The following is a 20,047-nucleotide window of genomic DNA, read 5'->3' on the forward strand; positions in this document are numbered from 1 at the left end:
TGTGCTTTGTAGTTTCTTTGTATTTTGACATGGTATGTTTAATTTTGGTGTTTGTATATTGCTTTTCCTGTTACACCTGTAATAGACCTCTTGGTCAGTGTTCCAGGATGTTTATAGTTTTTCCATGTTACTATGAGCTTTATGAATGTGCAGATTTACCGACCTCTAGTGGGTTGATAGAAAATGCTTGTTAATTTTATAAGGGCTAAATTAAAAGTTTAAGTCTTTTTCAATGTTGTATTTATTTCAGTGCTCTTTTTCTTCTGTTTGCAGCTGGGTGAGCTCTTGAATTTAGTTTCTGGAGCTCTGTTTGCTACCTCTGCGGAACTGCCTATTGCAGCAACTTCTATTAACACCACTCCCATAACATGTAGTTAGGTGTCTGCATTTTAATGAACATTTGTAGCTGTAGCTGAGTATTTTAAAGTCGTACTACATAAAACACAAACGACCTTTTGTGCTGTGTAAGGTGGTCTAATTTTTAATTAGCTAGGAAAGCTAGTAATTTCTTAGGTATTATGGTACTACATAAATGAATTAAAGCAAGTTCTAAATCGTCCTCTCAAGTTTCACTGACCTCTTAGTGCTTATTAAATAATTTTAATTCATCAGCAGTATCCTGAAACCTTCCATATCATGAAATAATCACTTAATAGAGTATTTGCATGCTAAACCAGCATGTAAAATATTTAATTTCTAAAAAATTTTAAACTAATTTTAAATAACTCTAGTATTTTTAATAATTTAGTTGAAATTGTAATTTTCTGAGAGAGAAAATTGCCTTCTAACTATGCTGTGAAATTTCCTAACAAGCATTTATTTCACATTAATTAAAATTAAGTACTGAATAGTGAGTTCACATTTGGCTGTTTAATTAGCAATAACAAGTGGCGATAAGTCTGCTCAATAATTAGACTATAATTGAACTTTACTATAATTCTGCATCTGCTATATTTCCAAGTATCAGAGTCAGAAATTAAGCCCTACTGTAAATGTATATTTTTATGCAAGTTTGACTCAACAAATAGCTTCCGTTTTTTTTCGTACATTCAGTTTTATAGGTTTTAAGTAGTAGTGGTTTTACCAGTTAAATTATGAAATGATCCCTTGAATGTTGGGTATTTTTAAATTGTTAAGAAAAGCCAAATCTATTTTTTTTGCATTTACTAATGTTTAGTGTTGTGCCTATTGCATTGTCCTGGGTACAGGACATTGTTTAAAGTCAGAATTACACAGTGATCAAAAATGTCAAAAAGACCTCAAATTCATATTTTTGTGGGAGCACCCAGTATTCCAAGTGCACCGGAAGTGTCGGAACAAAGTATATCAGCACCTGTTGCTGAAAAATGGAGAGAACTCCATTGTTTGTGTGATACACATGGCCTTTTTTCTGAAAAAGTCGAAGGTGCTGACTGCTTAGTGCTTCAGGAAGAAACAGCAGTTCCTACAAACCATGACAGCTCTCAGCAGTCTGAACAGGGGAGATTAATGGTAGCAAAAGAGTATTTGATCTCTCTCGAACCTGTGGCAGTAACTTGTACCAGCACACCTAAAAGGATCGAAAGTTGCATTTATTCAGATTGTCAGATATCTACACTTACTTGCATCTGTGCATCTGCAAATCAGGCTGCAGATCCACACCTTCCACAAAAATCTGCAGAATCAGCTAGACAAGATAAGATATCACATGGCTGTTGTTCACACCTCACTGAAAGAAAAGGTGGTCATTTAGAAGTTAACAGTTCTGACATTTCTGGTTTGGTTGCCAGTACTAAGCAGATCAGCATGCATCTAAGGTCTGTGGGACAAGGTGTTCAATCAGATTGTAGAAATGATTACCATGAACATCTAAGTCAATATTTGGATATGTTCTTCCCTGAAAATCAAGAGTCAAAACCAAAAGGAGAACCAAGTGATTGTCCAGACTTTGCAGTGTCGACAGATACTGAATTTCGTAGTATAATGACTTCAAGTCAGATGGCTGTTTTTGCACAGGATCGGAATGAGATGCAGAAGCGAGTCATAAAACTACTGGAAGTGGAAGCAGGCAAAAAACCTGATGAAAGGCAGTATGATCACTTCAGACTTGATTCTGATGTTGGAACATGTCTCAGTGTAGCTGAAAATGAATATAAGGAGGTGTGTACAGGTTTCCCTGAACTTTTCATTTCTGAGGGTGATGGAAAAAATACTTGCTTGGAAGCTGCAAAACAAGAAGGAAATGCTCAGGAAAATATAGAGGAGCTTCACAAACTTAATGTTCCTGCTGAACAACTTGTAAATGAAATCCGTATTGAACCATTGAGCTCAGGGATATTGTGCTCTCAAGTAGACAATTCTCATGAGAGTTCTTCTAAAAGAGCCCACAAGTGTGAAGATTGCTTTCATAATTTTCACTCAGCATTTAAAAGACACCTGAAATCTAAGAGAGCAAAACTTAATTCTTGTCCAGCTGGTCCTGGGATGAAAGTGGATCAAGAGAGGATAACAGAGTTCAAGAAACTTCAAAAGAAATTAACAGCACTTAAAAATTGCTGCAGCAAAAATCAAAAGTATAATGTTTTGGTCACAATTGTACATCCTTGTCATATCAAAGAAATGCAGGTGAAGACTAGACCAAAATCTTCATGTAAAGTTCCTGTAGCAACAGTTGTAGTTACTGACCAGTCAGAAATTGAGAGAAAAGTGGTGCTGTGGCGTGGTGCTGCATTTTGGTCACTCACTGTGTTTCCTGGAGATATTGTATTGCTTACAGGTGAGAATTGTTATTTGCATTTTTAATATGTGGATCTTTAAAATGCCTGTTTGAAGTGGAACAATATGTAACCATGGCTAAGCATTTGTAGGTCTCTTTCTTGCATTACTTACATCATTCTACAGCACTTTGAATTATCACTCACCCTTCCAGTGGAACATGAACTGTCCTATAGAAGTTTGCCCATCTCTTATGTATAGTCTTTGGTCTGAGAAATATAAAATGCTGTTGTCTGCTAATAATGAAGATTCCTCCTATTAAGTCCTTTGTACTCTTTAACCCAACAGATGCAAAGTTCCCTTTAAGAGAACACATCTTGTGTAAGAGAGCACAGTACTATAGAATGATATTGTACGTAATTTAGGGCTGGAGTTGGCCAGAACTTGATATCGATCTGGCTATTTAGGTTTTGCAAAGTGCAGAAAACCCAAACACAAACCCCCAGAAACCAAACCAAAGGAAAAATACCACCCCTCCCCCAACAAACAAACACTCCCTGTGCCCCACCACAATATAAAATTTTTGAATACTTTTACAGTTTAAGATGCCTATTGCTCTTTGTTAAAAGTTCTTTAAGTGCTTATAGGTAGGTACAAAAGTAGATAAAGAGATTGAAGATAAATTGGGATTTTTCTTTTCTGCTTAGACACTCTTACCTCAAAATCCATCAAAAGTGTTTCTGGGTAATCCTACTACTTCATTACTCATTCTGAAACATAGAGCAATAATAATTTACCCAATGCAGTCACCCACTTGACCTGCTATGAGGGTATTGAATATTTTATATGAATTGAAGAATTTCATCAAACTACTGAGAAAATTTATTAGCTCATTGTAAATGGTGTTGGTAGATAAAAAAATATCACTTTGTTTCCAAGTGCCCTCTTTTGAACTGTCTTTCACACCTGTATGTATGATAGTTCTATAGTCAAGAAAAGTATAACACACTTCAATATTATTGGTACATGAGTTGATAAGGTTGCTTTTTTTTTGCAGATATAGTAATGTATGAGAATCTTTGGTGTGGAGAAATCATGCTGCAATCTACATTTAGCAGTCAGTTACTGAATCTGGGGAACTGCTCAGCCCTCAATCCAGAAGAATGTAAGATTATACTGCATAAGTTTCCATGAAAATCACAGTAAAATAGCTGTACCATACAGTTAGTTTATATATTATATTTTATATATAGTGCTCGTTTTTGTTGGCAATGCCTCATGCACAGGATAAAATGGAAATGTGAGCAACTGAGAGGTACAAAACACTAGGAAAATGTGACAGGAAGACCTGTGGACATGATGACAGCAGATAGGTATGTGGAGTTAATGGTAACATTGGGTGGTTACCATTCAAAACTGTGAATTCGGAGAGAACTGATTTTTTTGAGCTAAGAGTGAATAGTTATCCCAGGACTCAACCATAAGATGTCTGAGATTTCATGAGGATTAATGATTTTTTGCTAAAAACTGTAGAGGCTTAATGAGTAAGTAGATCCACTCAAGGAAAGTAATTGACTGAAGGCTATTAAGCACAAAGTCTTTAAAGATATCTGAGCCATGGAGGGTTGGCAACTAAGGGAAAATACAGTAGAAGTATGACCATAAACTTGTGCTGTTCTTACTGTCATCTTCTGTCCATTATTGCCAGCTGTTTAAGGCAGGTTTTGAGATAAAAAGATCAAGAACAGTTATTCTTACCAAGCTATGATACAAGATTTCTTTCCTATTTTTGGTGTAATTAAAAATACTGTACTTAGCTTAACTTTGGGATATTATCAAGAGGAGGCAGATGAGTACAGTTTAATTTTGGATGAAGTGCTACACATCTCAAGAATTTTTTGCAGTAGAATTGCTGTGAAATGGTTTTGTTTTCATCAGTGTAAATATGCACCAACTGATTACATTTTATATTTCTAAGCTTACAAAAAAAAAGAAGTGTTCCTTTAACTTTGGGTTTGGTTTGTTGTCTGGTTTGTTTTTGGGTTTTTTTTTTTTTCCCCTCAGTTTATCACATAGTCGATTGTGGTGTTCTCCTTGGCTTACTGGCCTACATAGCATCAGAATTTCCACACTTTAAAGACATTCCACGAAGACAAGTTCAGAGGCTGGATAGTATTCAGTATATGCAGCTGGACCAGCTCCAGCCAAATACAGTGGTTCACTCAATCTTGAGGATTATCAACATTGCCGTATTAACAGGTAAGTTCATCCAGTGGACTTCAGCTTCTGAAACGTCAACAATAGGTAAAACTTAATCAGAATTGCCTTGTAAAATTCCTGTTTGTTTCCCATTCAGTACACCAGTGTTTGATGTGGGAGTCACAAGTCAAACCTTTGTAACGATCCACTCATGGGGGCATAGAAGTTACAGAAGTAGGGCTAGGGAAAGGAAGGGAATAATGACTGTAGTCAGTTGCTGAAATGAGTTTAATGTATACTAGTACTGTTGACCACTGCTTGAGAAATGATGCTAGCTTATGAAAATGTCATGTGGGACAGTCAAAGCTGACCTGCCACCTTCCATGTAAGCATTCTGTCATTAAAAGAACATTTGATGGCACTTAGAAATTATGTGGTTTTGAGAATTGAATAAATTCTTTATTATTTTAATATTTTTAGGATGTCCTTGCCTTTCTTATTTTATAATGAAACTGTGATCTTTTATAATGTTTTATTCAGAATATCTGTTTCTTTTTTTTCCTATTTGGAATAGGTTTATTAAAGCTAAGCATTCCTGATTTCTTAAATACATGAAATATTTCTTTAATACTCCATACTGTGTGCCCTTGTACAAGTTCTTTTTGATTTTTTTCAATGCTGGAAAATGGGCAGTGTGACACTAAGATGTCCTACTGTGATACTCCTATTTCTTCTGCGTAGGCACAACAGAGAACTAGTTCGTTAACATAATTTGGTTTGGAAATATGTTTTCTGTATGTTTTTATTGTAAAGGCTCTTCTCCCCTGAAGAATTGTGGCCAATAGTCCGTGTACTGATTTATTATATGGTTTTTTTGGTTTATCCTTCTGTCATGCATTCCTTTTTTTCTAATAGTGAATGCAGTTATTTCAGGATTCCTCTTGCTGAAGCAATTTTCCATGTTAAAATTGATAATTTGTTTCCATTCAAAATCAGGTCCTACAGCTGCTTCCTAGCATCTTCTCCACCTTCTGAAATGAAAAAAGCCAAATTATCTTGGGCCATTCTCAGTATTTCATGTGGCATCCTGCCATGTTTTTTAACAGTTAAACACCACTGTTCCCAGGTGGAAAAGCAGTCTTCCTGTCTTTTCCCTGCATAACTGTTTTGATCATCTTTTCTTTACAGTATCACTGTTGCATAATAAATTTTGCACATGAATTTGATCATACTGCACTAGCATCATGCATTACCCACACTGTCAATGTCATGTTTATTCATTATAAATGGAGAATTCTGAAAATATAAATCTTCATATTATTGTACATAACACCAGAACTGTTACATACTTAAAGCAAGAGTTATTGTTCAAAAATTTACTTGCTTATGAAAATATTGTAGTTTTAGTGTGCAGCTGAAACGTTCAGGCAATATCCTGGGTAAGAATGCTGTAGAGATCTTAATTGTTTCAGTTTGTGTACTGTTACTAATCCTCTTGGTCTCCTTGTATGTGACTGTATTTTTCTTTCATGTGAAAATTGTAGAGAAATGTTTTAGTGTATTCCACAGAAGTTCCAGGAACTTTAACTTCCAATTATGACAGTCTCTTGCTGGGAGATTGAGTGTTTCTTTCCACTTATACTGGTGAGGATGAGTGGGAGCTCATAGGTATGTGAGCATACCTGCTGCTTCAAAGGGAGGTGTCCAGTTGCTGACTATTTAGATGGATAAAGGTAAATTAATATACTTTATGTATTCCTTCAAACTAGATTAATCTTGCTGAAGAAATCAGATTGCTTTCATTCTGGCCTGAAGAAATTTTAGGTGTATTTTTTTCCCTTGTACTACAAAATGAGATGGCAGCATGAATTTATCGTAATAAAGGTGTGTGGTTTTTCTGTTTCTGTAAGATTTTTACTGTAGAAGTCATACAATTTCAAACTTTTTCAGAATCAGCATATAGCTACAGAGGTGGCAAGCAAAGAAAAATTATTCTAACAGTAGAACAGAGCAGAGATCGACACTATCGGATGGTGCTGTGGGGAGCAGGGGCTGCCTGGTGCCCTCAGCTTCAAAAGAAAAAAGGTAAAGTCCTTGTAGCTATAGGTAGCTGTAAAAGGATTTTTGTGATGCTATTAATATCTTCAAAATGTGCAGCTGGTAACATTTTTCCATGCAAGCTTTAAATACTCCGGTTGGAAGGACCACATAGTTGATACAGATTGTAACATGTTTTCTCTGCTCAGAAGCAGTGCCATCAGCAACAGCATTTGAATGCAGTCACTTCAGAAGACTGAGAAAGCATGAGTGTTTAAAACTTGAATCTAGACACAGGATGCCTAATTATTTAACTATAAAACCCCCTTGAATGTTAACTATGTCCCCAGTTCTGCTGAGCGTTCCTTATTGTTGTCTGGTTTAGCATGAATTGCTGGGTTTTCTACTTCTGATTTTAATTTGCTGTCTTCCATTTTATTACAGCGTCAGGTTTTATATCCTAATGGTCTTGCTATCAAGTCTAGCTGTAACAGACTAAAAGCATCTCTTGCAAGAATTATGTAGCCTGTGTTTTAGCAGTGACTACTGCTGAATTTTGTTCTATTCCTGGCTTTGTTCTTTTAAAATACATGAACCTAAGTTTTTGTCAAATTGATAACTAAAGAGTCTGTATTTCTGATCAATGGATACACTTAAGAAGTAAACACTTTATTAGTTGAAGTGCTGAATGTGCCTGCTAAAAAGCCAGTTTTTGTATAGTGCAAAATAAAACCCAGAAAGGTTAAACAATCTCAAGTGAATCTTTTCCTATTAAATGTAGGCAGTCTGAATACTACCAGTTCCACTTTGATTTATAAGTAATCATTTAACTCCAAGACCTACCTCTTAAGCTACTTGAAGAAGATGGTCCAGTTTAAGCATTAACCAATTGACAGAATACCTACGGTTTGTTAGATGCTTAGAAATATTAGAGAATTTAGCATGCTAGAATATTAGACTTTTCAAGATACGGAATTTTAAAAATTTTTATAGCTGCAAAAGGAAGATACCAAAGGTAATTTCTCAGACAACTTTCTCTAATGCAGGAAAGTATAAGACATAGAGCTCTGTAGTAATAAGTGTATTTGATGCAAAGCTTGTGTCCTATTCTCCAACTAGTGTACTGTGTATCTAGGAGGTAGCATTTTAATGATTAAAGGATTATCTGAAATTCAAGGTGAGTGATTTCTCAGCTGTTCAAATTCTTAATCACAGACAAACCATGAACAGCACAGCTGTGTTGTGTGTTTACTGGTTGTGTATGTGTGTACTGACTTTTAACTTTTGAACTGTCCACATACTTAAAGTGCATAAGACTATGCAGTTCTAGAGCATCTAAAAATTGTTCCTGGTACTTACATTTTTTCATCTCTTGCTAAAAATCAGTCCAGTCTTCCAGTATACAATCATCAGACATTCAGTTCATGTTTTACGCTTATCTGGTTTAGATTACCGAAAAGGCAAGATTTATTTCATTACACACATTTCTCTAAACTTGAGTACTTACAGTTTACTCATGTTTTGTGATCAGTTTTCTAATCAACAGAGGAATATCAAAGGTCTGAATAACACATTAAATTTGGTTCTCAACCAAATCTTGTTACCCCATTTAGACTGTCCTCTGCATCCATGTATCCCCTCTTGCCAAGTGCCTGTTTGTTTCCTCCTGTTTAGATTTTGCTTCGTGTTGCTGTAGTGTTACTGCCTGAACCTTGGTTTGAACCAGAGCATACTCAGTTTTGGGAGGCTGCAAGATCTTTAGTCAAATACGAGATGAACAAAGCCGCTCAGAGAAGAAGATATTTTGGAGTATTTTACTGTAAATCTGCATTTGGCAGCAGATTTTTCAGGAGCTTGCACTTCTAGCAAGTTACCACCAAAAATTAGATTAATCAAAAAGATGAAAATACTAATATGCTAATACTTACAGACACTTCAATACGTTAAACAAAAAGTAATTAATCTGTATTTTTTTGACCATATTTCCAAAACCAATTATTTTGGCTGCAATTTCCACCTTGAGCAAACATGGGAAAAAATAACAGCTTAAATAGTTATCAGATTGGATTAGTAGGTGAATACTTGGTTCTTACAACAAAATAAAGGATAACCTAAAATATATTACTCTTCTGTGATCTCAATTTTTAAACAATTTTTCTTTAGAGTTAATTGGAAGATGGAAAATTAATTATTTTTATGTCAGAGCATTACGGAGATAGAAGATTTAAAAAATAGGGACATATTAAAGATGGAAGTTGATGAGTAACATAAAGACGGCTTCTTCTAACCATTGACAACTTTTCCTTATTAGAGCTGACAAGAAATTTTGTAACTGGTTTCTTTTTTAAAAAGTTGAGTTGTCTTGAAAGCTGGATTCAGTCCAGGTGAAATAAAAGCATCATTTTGTTATGGGAGGATTCCTGTAAAGTTTATAGGGAAAGGAAAAGCCCTACATGTCGTCAGGCTTCAAATGAAGTTGGCAGAGCTGACCATATGAGAATGTGTTGCTGATTTGTTTCTCAGTTGTATAAGTAACCTTGGCTTTCTGAGAATTAAATAAGGTATAGAAAGTAAGCTCTTCTGGGGCTTATTTGGGTTTTTTTTGTTTGGTTGGTTTTGGTTTGTTGGTTTTGTGGTTGCTTACTCTTTTTCTTTTTTTCTGTAGATCACATATGGGACTTCAAATACCTTCTGGTGCAACATAGTTCTGTCTCAGGTGATTTTGAACTGCACACAACTCCATGGTCATCGTGTGAGTGCTTGTTTGATGATGACAAAAGGGCAATTGAATTTAAAGAAAAGTTTCAGAAAAGCAACGTATCCCTCATGCAGGTGACAAAGCTCTCGGCACATTTGGAGGAAAAGTGCTCAGGTAAAGCTGTTATCCATAGGTCTGTAATGTCTGTTGTGCAGTGCATGACTAATCCCAGAATCATAGAATTATTGGGGTTGGAAAGGACTTTAAGATCACCTAGTTCTAACCCCCCTGCCATGGGCAGGAGCGCCTTACACTAGGCCATGTTGCCTAAGGCTCTGTCCAGCCTGGCCTTGAACACTGCCAGGAATGAAATATTTTCCACTTCTTTGGGCAACCTGTTCCAGTGCCTCACCACCCTCACGGGAAAGAAATTCTTCCTTGTGTCTAACCTGAACTTCCCCTGTTTAAGTTTGAATCCATTACTCCTTGTCCAATAGATGTTCTGTTGATCAAGTTAAATACTGCTTTTTTTTGTTTGGTGTTTTTGTTTGTTTGTTTTTAAAGTTAGCACAGTTCTATGAGTCTGAATTTATTCTGGAGGCTGCTGCTGCTCAGTACCCAGCCAGACTGTGATTGTGGCCTCATTCAGTGAGCCCAGAGGCAAGATAGGTGTGGTATGTGGTACCATTCAAAGATAGCTTTGGAATATGGGAAGAAATGCTGCCTTTTGTTGTTCATGCTAACCAGTCTAGTAATGATGTGATTAATAACTGAAAGTTTGTCAAATAGTATTTCTCCAAAACTGGAATTCTCTAAAGTGGGAGTAAAATAGCTACTGCTATTGAAAACATATTACAAAAAAACATATTTTACAAAAGCAGTAAAGTAGAAGATTGCCAAGGTTAGTGTTAAACATTAAGAAGTAACTAAATGGAGTTGGTATTGCAACGCTTAACTCTAGTTTATTATGTCTAATTAGTGGAAAGCTAAGTTGTTAAAGCTGTGATTTTCAGTGTCTCTGAATTAATGTAGAAGAAAAGCAGTTGGAAATTATTTGCACAATTGTAATATGTTGATCTCTTTATTTTTATTACAATTTGCACAATTGTAATACGTTCAGGCTCTTCTATAGTGGTATCTGTCAGCTGTAACCCTTGCTTTTGGTTTCAGTTATAAATAAAACTGAATGCAGATTTGATTGAAATTGTTTTTGTAGGAGTGATTCAAGTGAAAGCCCGTATCTTAGAACTGAAGTTTACTGTTTCAACTGGTCAATACAAGCAGCTCATCTTTTGTGCTGACACTTCGCTGGAGTGTGTTTTGACTTCTCTGCCTATGATTACGTATTCAGGTTGTGCTAAATGTGGTTTGGAACTACAGGCTGATGAGAACATGATCTACAAGCAGTGTCTTAGATGTTTGCCATACAACAAAGTAAAAACATTCTACAGGTAAACAAAATCAAAATAATACTGTGTACTATTAGGGAAATAAACTACAACTTCCTCCATTTTAAGTTCCCTCATATAAAATTCTGTGTTTAAGGTATGTGTGGTTAGCAATTCCTATTTTTCTAATGGATTTTCAAAGACCTGTTCTTTAATTAATATATTTTATTGTATTATATTATAAATAATATTCTTTGTTTAAATAAATTTTTTTAATTTCTTTGAATACTATGTCAGAGTGACAAGTTTTGCCTTGTACTGTGTCAGCAAGCTAAGATGGAGTAGAAGCTTGAGGACCAAAGAAAGATTACTTGAGAGTCTTGTTTCAACCAAATTTTGAAATCACGTGAATGCACGTCTATATTTTTAAACTGATTAATCAGCCCTAGCCTTGCAGAAATAATATAAGCATGTTTTCAATCAACATTCTCAGAGCAGAGATACAAGTTATCAGCAGATGGCACTGTTTGACAATATGCACATTTACTTAGACTAAATAAACAGAATCCAGTTGGTGCAGGAACAACATTATTAACCGATTGTTTAATTCTTAAATTTATCTTTGGGCTTTTGAAATGTAGCAACTTGAATGTAGCAACGTGTCCCTTTATAGATTGTTTTCAATTCCTCTATATAAGGAAGTAGTAAGTTCAGTATGCTCTATTTCTAGCAACACAGTAGGTACCAGCATCTCCTTCAGAGTAAAATCTATATATTGTTTTCTACTTAGTACAAGTAAATTTAATAATACTGAGCCCTGCAGAGTTCTTAAAACATAAGATTAATCTATAATTTGATTTGCTTATTTGTGATTCAGGGAATGTAATAACTTATAACACTTATTTTAGAAGTGTGAACATTTAAGAAATAGGCACTGTGATAGGAAAATAGGTATTAAAACAGGATCTTGGCATTTAGAAGACTTAGTCTTTGTATCTTCGGTTTCTATACTGTAGGTCAATGAAATCATCCCCTGTCGTCTTTTTCCTTTGAAATATAAGAGCCCAGTTTTGTTAATCAGCTGTGACTATAATGAAACTCATCTTTTCCTTCAGATGCCAGAGACACAAGCTTTAGGTAGATGGATGTGTATATGCTTACATAGCTTTCTTATTTTTCAAAGTTAGATACCTAAAATGTTGAACACAATAACAGTAGCAGTAATAATGAGGCAGAAGTTCCTAGAAACTTATACTTTACATAACTGTTGTCATATAATGTGTGTAAATATTTCCTCCTCCCTTTTTTTTTTTTTTTTTGCTAGGACAATATGAATATTAAGCTAGAAAAAATCATGAAAACTAAGACAAGAAGAAATACTCTGTATTTCAGAGCTCACCTCTTAAATGTCAGATATCACAGATAGATCCTTGTTTCTTACATCTGTTTTTGCCCAAACTTTGTTTCCTGACATCTTTTCCCTAGAATTTGTTATGATGTTGGCATTCCATTCAGGTAATTTTTTCAGTCCATTCCAGTAAGTGTTTGTATTTTAAAAAGTTGAACATTTTAACAGTAGTAATAATGAGATGAGAGATTCCTAGGTACTCAGTGCTAAGCATGGATTGAATCTAACCCTTCTCTACTAGTGGAAAAGCCCATTTCACTGACATGCTTGACCAGCTTAGTATAAAGGTGCTAAAGACCATTTACTTGGTAGCCTCTAAGATTATTTATTTATGCCTTTAGAGAAATTTAGCTATATGTTTAAATGTGTTTCTGACTGGTTTACAATCATTTAAATTCACCGTATTAAAAACAGTGGTTTTTAAGGAATAAAGTTAATCACAAAATGGCATTTTCTGTGCACTAGTGAAAGAAAAGTGTTAGGCTCTGTTGAAATTTCTTTCTCACCATGACAGTTCATTCCTGTTGAAGTAAATAGGATTATCTAAAAGAAGACTTAGATGACCTGGAGAACAGAGTATGAACTGAGAAACAGGTAGTCAGAGTATAATAATCAGGAATAAAGCAAAATTAATCTTTTCTACTGTATCACGTGTTTTCTGACACATCACATTTGTAGACCACATTTGCCTATGGTTTTGAAGGCTTTAAATTCCGCAACATCTGTTACTACCTTTCTCTGCAAACATGTTTAAGTTAATTATACTGTTTCCAAAATGTTAATGTTTAGTATGTCTTGAAGTCAGTGATGTTCTTGTACATCAGCATAAATTGTCTAAACCAAAATACATTTCTTCAGAGACAAAATAGCAATTGCCCACAATTATTTGGGTAGTTACAAGTGTATAAGCATGTAAGTGTATTCTTAAGCTTTCTGTCATGAAGGGAGCCAGCAGTCTTTAATAACTACAGTAGTCTGGGCCTTGGTTTCTGTCTAGACCAATAGATTTGAAGTAATCCCATACATAATCAGACATGGAGTTCTCTTACCTCTTTTAATCACTGAAATTATGAAATTTAGCAGTAGCTTTTAGATCAATGGATGGCAAATCAAATTATTTGCCCTACTGGGAAAGTGGTGTATTTGCAGTCATTTGCAGTATTTGCAGTCATGCCTCACAGGCATTTCAGTTAGTGCCATTAGTTAGCATGATGCAGAATATACCTAAATTAGTCTGTTAATAACACTCTCTGGTTGTCAGTGTACTGCAGTACTGACTGACTGCCCTATTTGACAGTGCGGATCTGCTAGCCTCTTGAAGTGACTGTCCTTCTTTCATTTCTACCACCTCTGCAGTGAGCGCATTTTATATCCTCTTTGGAACATCCACCTTTGAAAAGTTCTGCATTGAAGATGACTGTGCCTTATCTTATTTTATTGCTTTATTTAACATACACTGTTTTGGTACTGTTCCAATGTTGCTATAACCAGGATTTACATTATTGTGATATGTCCTGATGTATAGTATTTTAATTACTTATGTGGGATGGTTGGGATAGAAGCATTGCATCCTCCTTTAGTCAGAGCAGTGCAGATTTTCTGAAGTGTGAGGGTTGTGATGGTGCAGATGTTACAGGTCAAATTCTAAATAGTCTCAGGGCAGTCAAAGAGCGTATGTTGGATAGAAGCTGCATCAGCTGTATAAATGATTAGGCTTAGTAAAATCACTCAAGCTTGAAAGCAAGCAGAAACTACCTGTTGAACATCACTCTAGAGGACTGCTAAGGTATCATCATCTTGCAGAAGCACAGCAAAAAACAATAGAATAACTTATTTTATACTTTAAATATATAAAGTTCAAAGCCATAAATAACATAGCACTTATTTCATAACAATGCAGTTCTCTTGTCTTCCAGGAAAAGACCACTGCTAAAGCATTGTTTTCTGCAGTTGTCCAAAAGTAAGGTTTACTTGATAGATTTTGAAGTTATTTTAACATTGAATAGTAAGTTCAGTGTATATATATCTCAAACTCATTCCAGCTCTACAGATTTGACAGGCATGAGTGTGTGGAGATTTTCTAGTTTTCTAGTTCCTGATGTTATGTTGGAGAGTAATATTACATTGTATTACTTTCAGAAACTTTGCTTCAAAAAAAACATCACAGCTAACTTTGAAGTCTTTTGTTTTCTGATTTAGACCTGCTTTGATGACAGTAGAAGATGGAGGATATGAAATTCATGTTCATGTGGTATCTGAGTTGATGGAAAAAGTCTTTCTCAATATTCCTGCAGACTGGCTGAAGAGATTAGTAGGTACGGTTTCATAAATTACTTGTGATAGTAACAGGGAGTAAAGTTCACAATGGAAGTAAAATTCTTAACTATTGACAATTTAGAAGTGGGTGAGATTGTTCTGGATGATGTTTGCTTATATTGTAGAAGACTTACAAAAAAAACCCGAAAAAACTCAGAACACTTCTGAGTTTGTCAGAAAGTTACTGAAGTTAAGAGTTGAGGTATCAATGATGAGGTCAGATGGTATGAACATTTATTATAGTTTATATAGCAAAGTATTCAGTAATTACATGGATTCCTTATATGCAAAATAGACTCTCTTAGCAGTTTCTAGAAATAGCTGACAAGCCAGAGAGTTGTAGTCTATGGGGCGGAGTCCAGTTGGAGGCCTGTATCTAGTGGAGTGCCTCAAGGGTCAGTATTGGGACCAGTATTATTTAATATGTTCATCAATGATTTAGATGAGGGAATTGAGTGTACTGTCAGCAAGTTTGCTGATGACACTAAGCTGGGAGGAGTGGCTGACACGCCAGAAGGCTGTGCTGCCATCCAGCGCGACCTGGACAGGCTGGAGAGTTGGGCAGGGAGTAACTTGATGAAATATAACAAGGGAAAGTGTAGAGTCCTGCATCTGGGCAGGAACAACCCCAGGTTCCAGTATAGGTTGGGGAACGACCTGTTAGAGAGTAGTGTAGGGGAGAGGGACCTGGGGGTCCTAGTGGACGGCAGGATGACCATGAGCCAACACTGTGCCCTCGTGGCCAAGAAGGCCAGTGGCATCCTGGGGTGTATTAGAAGGGGGGTGGTCAGTAGGTCGAGAGAGGTCCTCCTTCCCCTCTACTCTGCCCTGGTGAGACCGCATCTGGAATATTGTGTCCAGTTCTGGGCCCCTCAGTTCAAGAAGGACAGGGACCTGCTGGAGAGAGTCCAGCGCAGGGCAACTAAGATGATTAAGGGAGTGGAGCATCTCCCTTATGAGGAAAGGCTGAGGGAGCTGGGTCTCTATAGTTTGGAGAAGAGGAGACTGTGGGGGGACCTTATTAGTGTATATAAATATATGAAGGGGGAGTGTCACGAGGATGGAGCCAGGCTCTTAATGGCAAACAATGATAGGACAAGGGGTAATGGGTACAAACTGGAACACAAGAGGTTCCACTTAAACTTGAGAAGAAACTTCTTCTCAGTGAGGGTGACAGAACATTGGAACAGGCTGCCCAGGGAGGTTGTGGAGTCTCCTTCTCTGGAGACATTCAAAACCCGCCTGGACACATTCCTGTGCAACCTTATCTAGGTGTTCCTGCTCTGGCGGGGGGATTGGACTAGATGATCTTTTGAGGTCCCTTCCAATCTCTAACATACTGTGATACTGTGATGCTTTCATGATGTAAATCACTGAGCAGTGTTTCAGACAAACTTCCCTTAATACATCCTGTTTAACTTGAGAGGTGTTTTACAGGATTCACAGGTGTTAATGAGAAACAGTATTAGCACATTGGTCTTAAAATATTATTAAAAACAAAAGCTAATTTTATATTTGAATATTGAGCTACACTTCCAGTAATTCAGTGTAGCTTTCATGGAAGTGGAACTTGACCGTTAGGTGCTGTTATGAAAATAAAGAGTAAGTTGGATTTTTCTGTCTTTTGCAGTGCCTTCTTCAGATATAACCTATGGCACAATAATAGCAGATCTGTGCCATCTGCTGCTAGCAGATACGGAAGCATCCTATTTGTTGGAAATTAGGAGCCATTTTGTACTAGATGAAAACAGCTATCCTTTGCAAAAGGATTTCCATCTGCTAGATTTTCATCCTAATCTTTGAAGCATTGACCTCTGCAATAACAGAGACCATAGGAATACACAGATGGCAAACAGAAGAAAACTGAATTAACTGAAGGAAGCAAATATCTTTAAAAATACAAGAAAGGATTTTGGTTTTAACCTATAAAAAGAAAAAAGGACTGGTATGGAATATTTGCTATATGTATATACTGCTGCTGTAATACTTAAAAATTGTCATAAAGTATATTTTTATAAATACTTCTTTTATCTTAATAAACTCTTACTTAGTATCTGGTTTCCTTTCCTCTCCAGAAAAATTCACTAGTATTGAGACTGAATTTTTCTCAGATGTGGATGCCTTTCTCTAACCTGCCATAATTCAGTGATAATTTGGGTTTAAGATTAGAAATTCCTGTGTTTGTCAATAGTAATGGGGAGTATTGAGGAACGTGTCACATTTTGTATGATCTTGTATCTGTTTCTTGGATGGGGATATTTGTGCTATATATCTGGGTAAAAATTTAAAATATTTTAGAGGAAAAGAAGCACTGTTACGCACTGAGAGGTCTTGTATCATTCTTCATCCCTCATCTTAATATAACTCTCAAGCACAAGATAACGGGGGTGATCTCTAAAAGGCAGTAGGTAAAAAAAGTTGCTTTGTTGTGTGACAATATCACTGTAACCCCTTATTTAATAACATTTCTTGCTTTACTGGAGTAACTCTTGTGTTCAGGAAAAGTCAAATAGGACCTTTCTCATTTACTTCACTTGGATGACCTCAAGCAAAGTCAAGCACATTAGTAAGTGTATTTAAAGTGTGTTATGTTTCTTAAAGATTTTAGCTAGAATTATTGAATGCACAAGCTGGAAGTTTTGGTACTTTAATATATAAGAAGCTCGAAGGAAAGAGACCACATTAATATAATGCACTGTTTTATTACTCAGATTGTAGTGTACATAGACATGTGACTTCCCACTTTAGAGGTATTTACATTCATAAACACCGTACAATTACACACATCCTCCTGCATAGGCTAGTAAACCAGTCTGAAAGATTTTTAACAGTTTACTTTTATGATCTTCAATGTTTATTGGTATGATTAAAATAATAGAGGGACATAATGTATTTGGTACATATGCTTTATCATAGTAATGGAGTTATCACAGAGTTCGTATGTAGTTTTCATTCCCAGATTGAACATGTGGATGGGGTTGGGCCTATTAGATGGGGTTTCAGTGGGTTTGTGGGAGGAAAATTAGAATATGGCACATTGGGGCTGGGGCTGCTGGCATTACTCATTTGAAAGACACATATGAGAGTTGAGCATTCTGCAAAATTCAATTAAATGTAGTGAGTCTAGGCTCATCTTATTCAGTGGTGCAGTTAGCCAGACAGAATGTGGGTACCATGTACCATTTCAAATGAGGTGAAGCAGAGTCTGTTATCTTATGATTCCTCTCAAATATATTCTCATTCATAATATTCCTTTAGATAATAATATAAAAATGGAAAGTGTTCTTATCTCTCCAGAAAAGCCTCATGTTTTTTTAATATATTGAATTACTATTGTATCCTGTTTGAAAGCAAGTTGGCTTTATTTCAGCTGCAAAGATTATCATCCTTGGAACATAACTGTACAAGATGCTTTGCTGCAATAGACTGTCTGGTTTATAACTGCATGGCGTGAAAGGTACAGAGTTCAGGTCCCCAGAGAATGATCAAGAACAGAAGAATGCCTTACTTTATTAAAATAATTGCTCTGAATTATTTTACAGAACACTAATTTAGTTAACAAAGAAAACTCTAAACCAGACATATGTCCTGGGAGCTTAAGCTAATTGGGTTTTCAGAGTAAGAGTTGTCATACTAGATCAAACCCAAGGTTCTTGTAATCAGTGCTGGCTCCAGCAGAGATGTGTTTAGGGAGAAATACATAAGGTCAGGTCATGTCCCTTGTGTTACTTCCTTAGGGTGCTCCTATACTCCTCCAAGCCTCCAGTTATTTGTGAATTCAGAACTTCTTTCATCTTTTGCCCTTAGTGTCAACACAAAGTGTCACACGCTGGGGTCAGCTGAAAACATGAAAACTGAATTACTGCAAAAAATACTCTGTGCTGGGGAATGTGAACAAGTGCATCTTAAGTTTTTGATCAAGAAACACTCAGTGCTTTCCACCACTCATATTCAAAAGATTCAAAGATTTGTTTTAAATATAGAGTTGTAGAATCACAGAATAGTTAGGGTTGGAAAGGACCTTAAGATCATCACGTTCCAACCCCCCTGCCATGGGCAGGGACATCTCACACTAAACCGTGTCACCCAAGGCTCTGTCCAACCTGGCCTTGAACACCACCAAGGATGGAGCATTCACAGCTTCCCTGGGCAACCCATTCCAGTGCCTCACCACCCTCTCAGTAAAGAATTTCTTCCTTATATCCAATCTAAACTTCCCCTGTTTAAGTTTGAACCCGTTACCCCTTGTCCTGTCACTACAGTCCCTGATGAATAGTCCCTCCCCAGCATCCTTGTAGGCCCCCTTCAGATAGTGGAAGTTAGTTCTCTTCTCCAGGCTGAACAGCCCCAACTTTCTCAGCCTGTCTTCATACAGGAGGTGCTTCCCTCCCCTGTTCATCCTCATTGCCCTCCTCTGGACTTGTTCTTGCTGGTCACGCTCCTTTTGATGCAGCCCAGGATACAGTTGGCTTTCTGGGCTGCGAGTGCACACTGAAGCCGGCTCATGTTCATTTTCTCATCGACCAACACCCCCAAGTCCTTCTCTGCAGGGCTGCTCCGAATCTCTTCTCTGCCCAACCTGTAGCTGTGCCTGGGATTGCTCTGACCCAGGTGTAGGACCTTGCACTTGGCATGGTTAAACTTCATAAGGTTGGCATCAGCCCACCTCACAAGCGTGTCGAGGTCCCTCTGGATGGCATCCCTTCCCTCTGGCGTATCAAGCGAACCACACAGCTTGGTGTCATCAGCAAACTTGCTGAGGGCGCACTCAATCCCACTGTCCATGTCACTGACAAAGCTGTTGAACAAGACCGGTCCCAACACTGATCCCTGAGGGACACCACTCGTTACTGGTCTCCAGCCGGACATCGAGCCATTGACCACAACTCTTTGCGTGCAGCCATCCAGCCAGTTCTTTACCCACCGAGTGGTCCTCCCATCAAATTGATGTCTCTCCAATTTAGAGACAAGGATGTCGTGTGGGACAGTGTTGAACGCTTTGCACAAGTCCAGGTAGATGGTGTCAATTGCTCTGCCCCTGTCCATCATTTCCGTAGCCCCATCATAGAAGGCCACCAAATTGGTCAGGCAGGATTTCCCCTTAGTGAAGCCATGCTGGCTGTCACCAACCACCTCCTTGTTTTTCATGTGCCTTAGCATGCCTTCCAGGAGAATCTGTTCCAAGATTTTTCCAGGCACAGAGGTGAGACTGACTGGTCTGTAATTCCCCGGATCATCCATTTTCCCCTTCTTGAAAATGGGGGTTATATTTCCCTTTTTCCAGTCATCGGGAACTTCACCTGACTG

At 37.1% G+C, this 20,047-nt stretch overlaps 1 protein-coding gene across 5 annotated transcripts in view; it reads left to right on the plus strand.

Annotated features, from left to right (window-relative positions):
• Positions 1–16,638, plus strand: part of SHLD2 (shieldin complex subunit 2) — a 34,175-nt gene extending 17,537 nt beyond the window's left edge. For 3 of the 5 annotated variants that reach the window (XM_080621732.1, XM_080621731.1, XM_080621733.1), the window contains 8 exons: positions 274–2,755; positions 3,752–3,859; positions 4,759–4,953; positions 6,844–6,978; positions 9,596–9,802; positions 10,845–11,079; positions 14,624–14,739; positions 16,371–16,638. In XM_080621732.1, the coding sequence (XP_080477858.1) occupies positions 1,246–2,755; positions 3,752–3,859; positions 4,759–4,953; positions 6,844–6,978; positions 9,596–9,802; positions 10,845–11,079; positions 14,624–14,739; positions 16,371–16,543 (2,679 nt within the window). In that variant the 5' untranslated portion in view covers positions 274–1,245 and the 3' untranslated portion in view covers positions 16,544–16,638. Of the gene's footprint in view, positions 1–273; positions 2,756–3,751; positions 3,860–4,758; positions 4,954–6,843; positions 6,979–9,595; positions 9,803–10,844; positions 11,080–12,032; positions 12,483–14,623; positions 14,740–16,370 lie in introns of those variants that run through there. The other 2 variants (XM_080621735.1, XM_080621734.1) reach the window with 2 other exon arrangements.
• The last annotated feature ends 3,409 nt before the right edge of the window (positions 16,639–20,047 follow it).

The sequence above is a fragment of the Psittacula echo genome (assembly GCF_963264785.1).
Source record: "Psittacula echo genome assembly, chromosome: 6".
NCBI classification, from domain to species: domain Eukaryota; kingdom Metazoa; phylum Chordata; class Aves; order Psittaciformes; family Psittacidae; genus Psittacula; species Psittacula echo.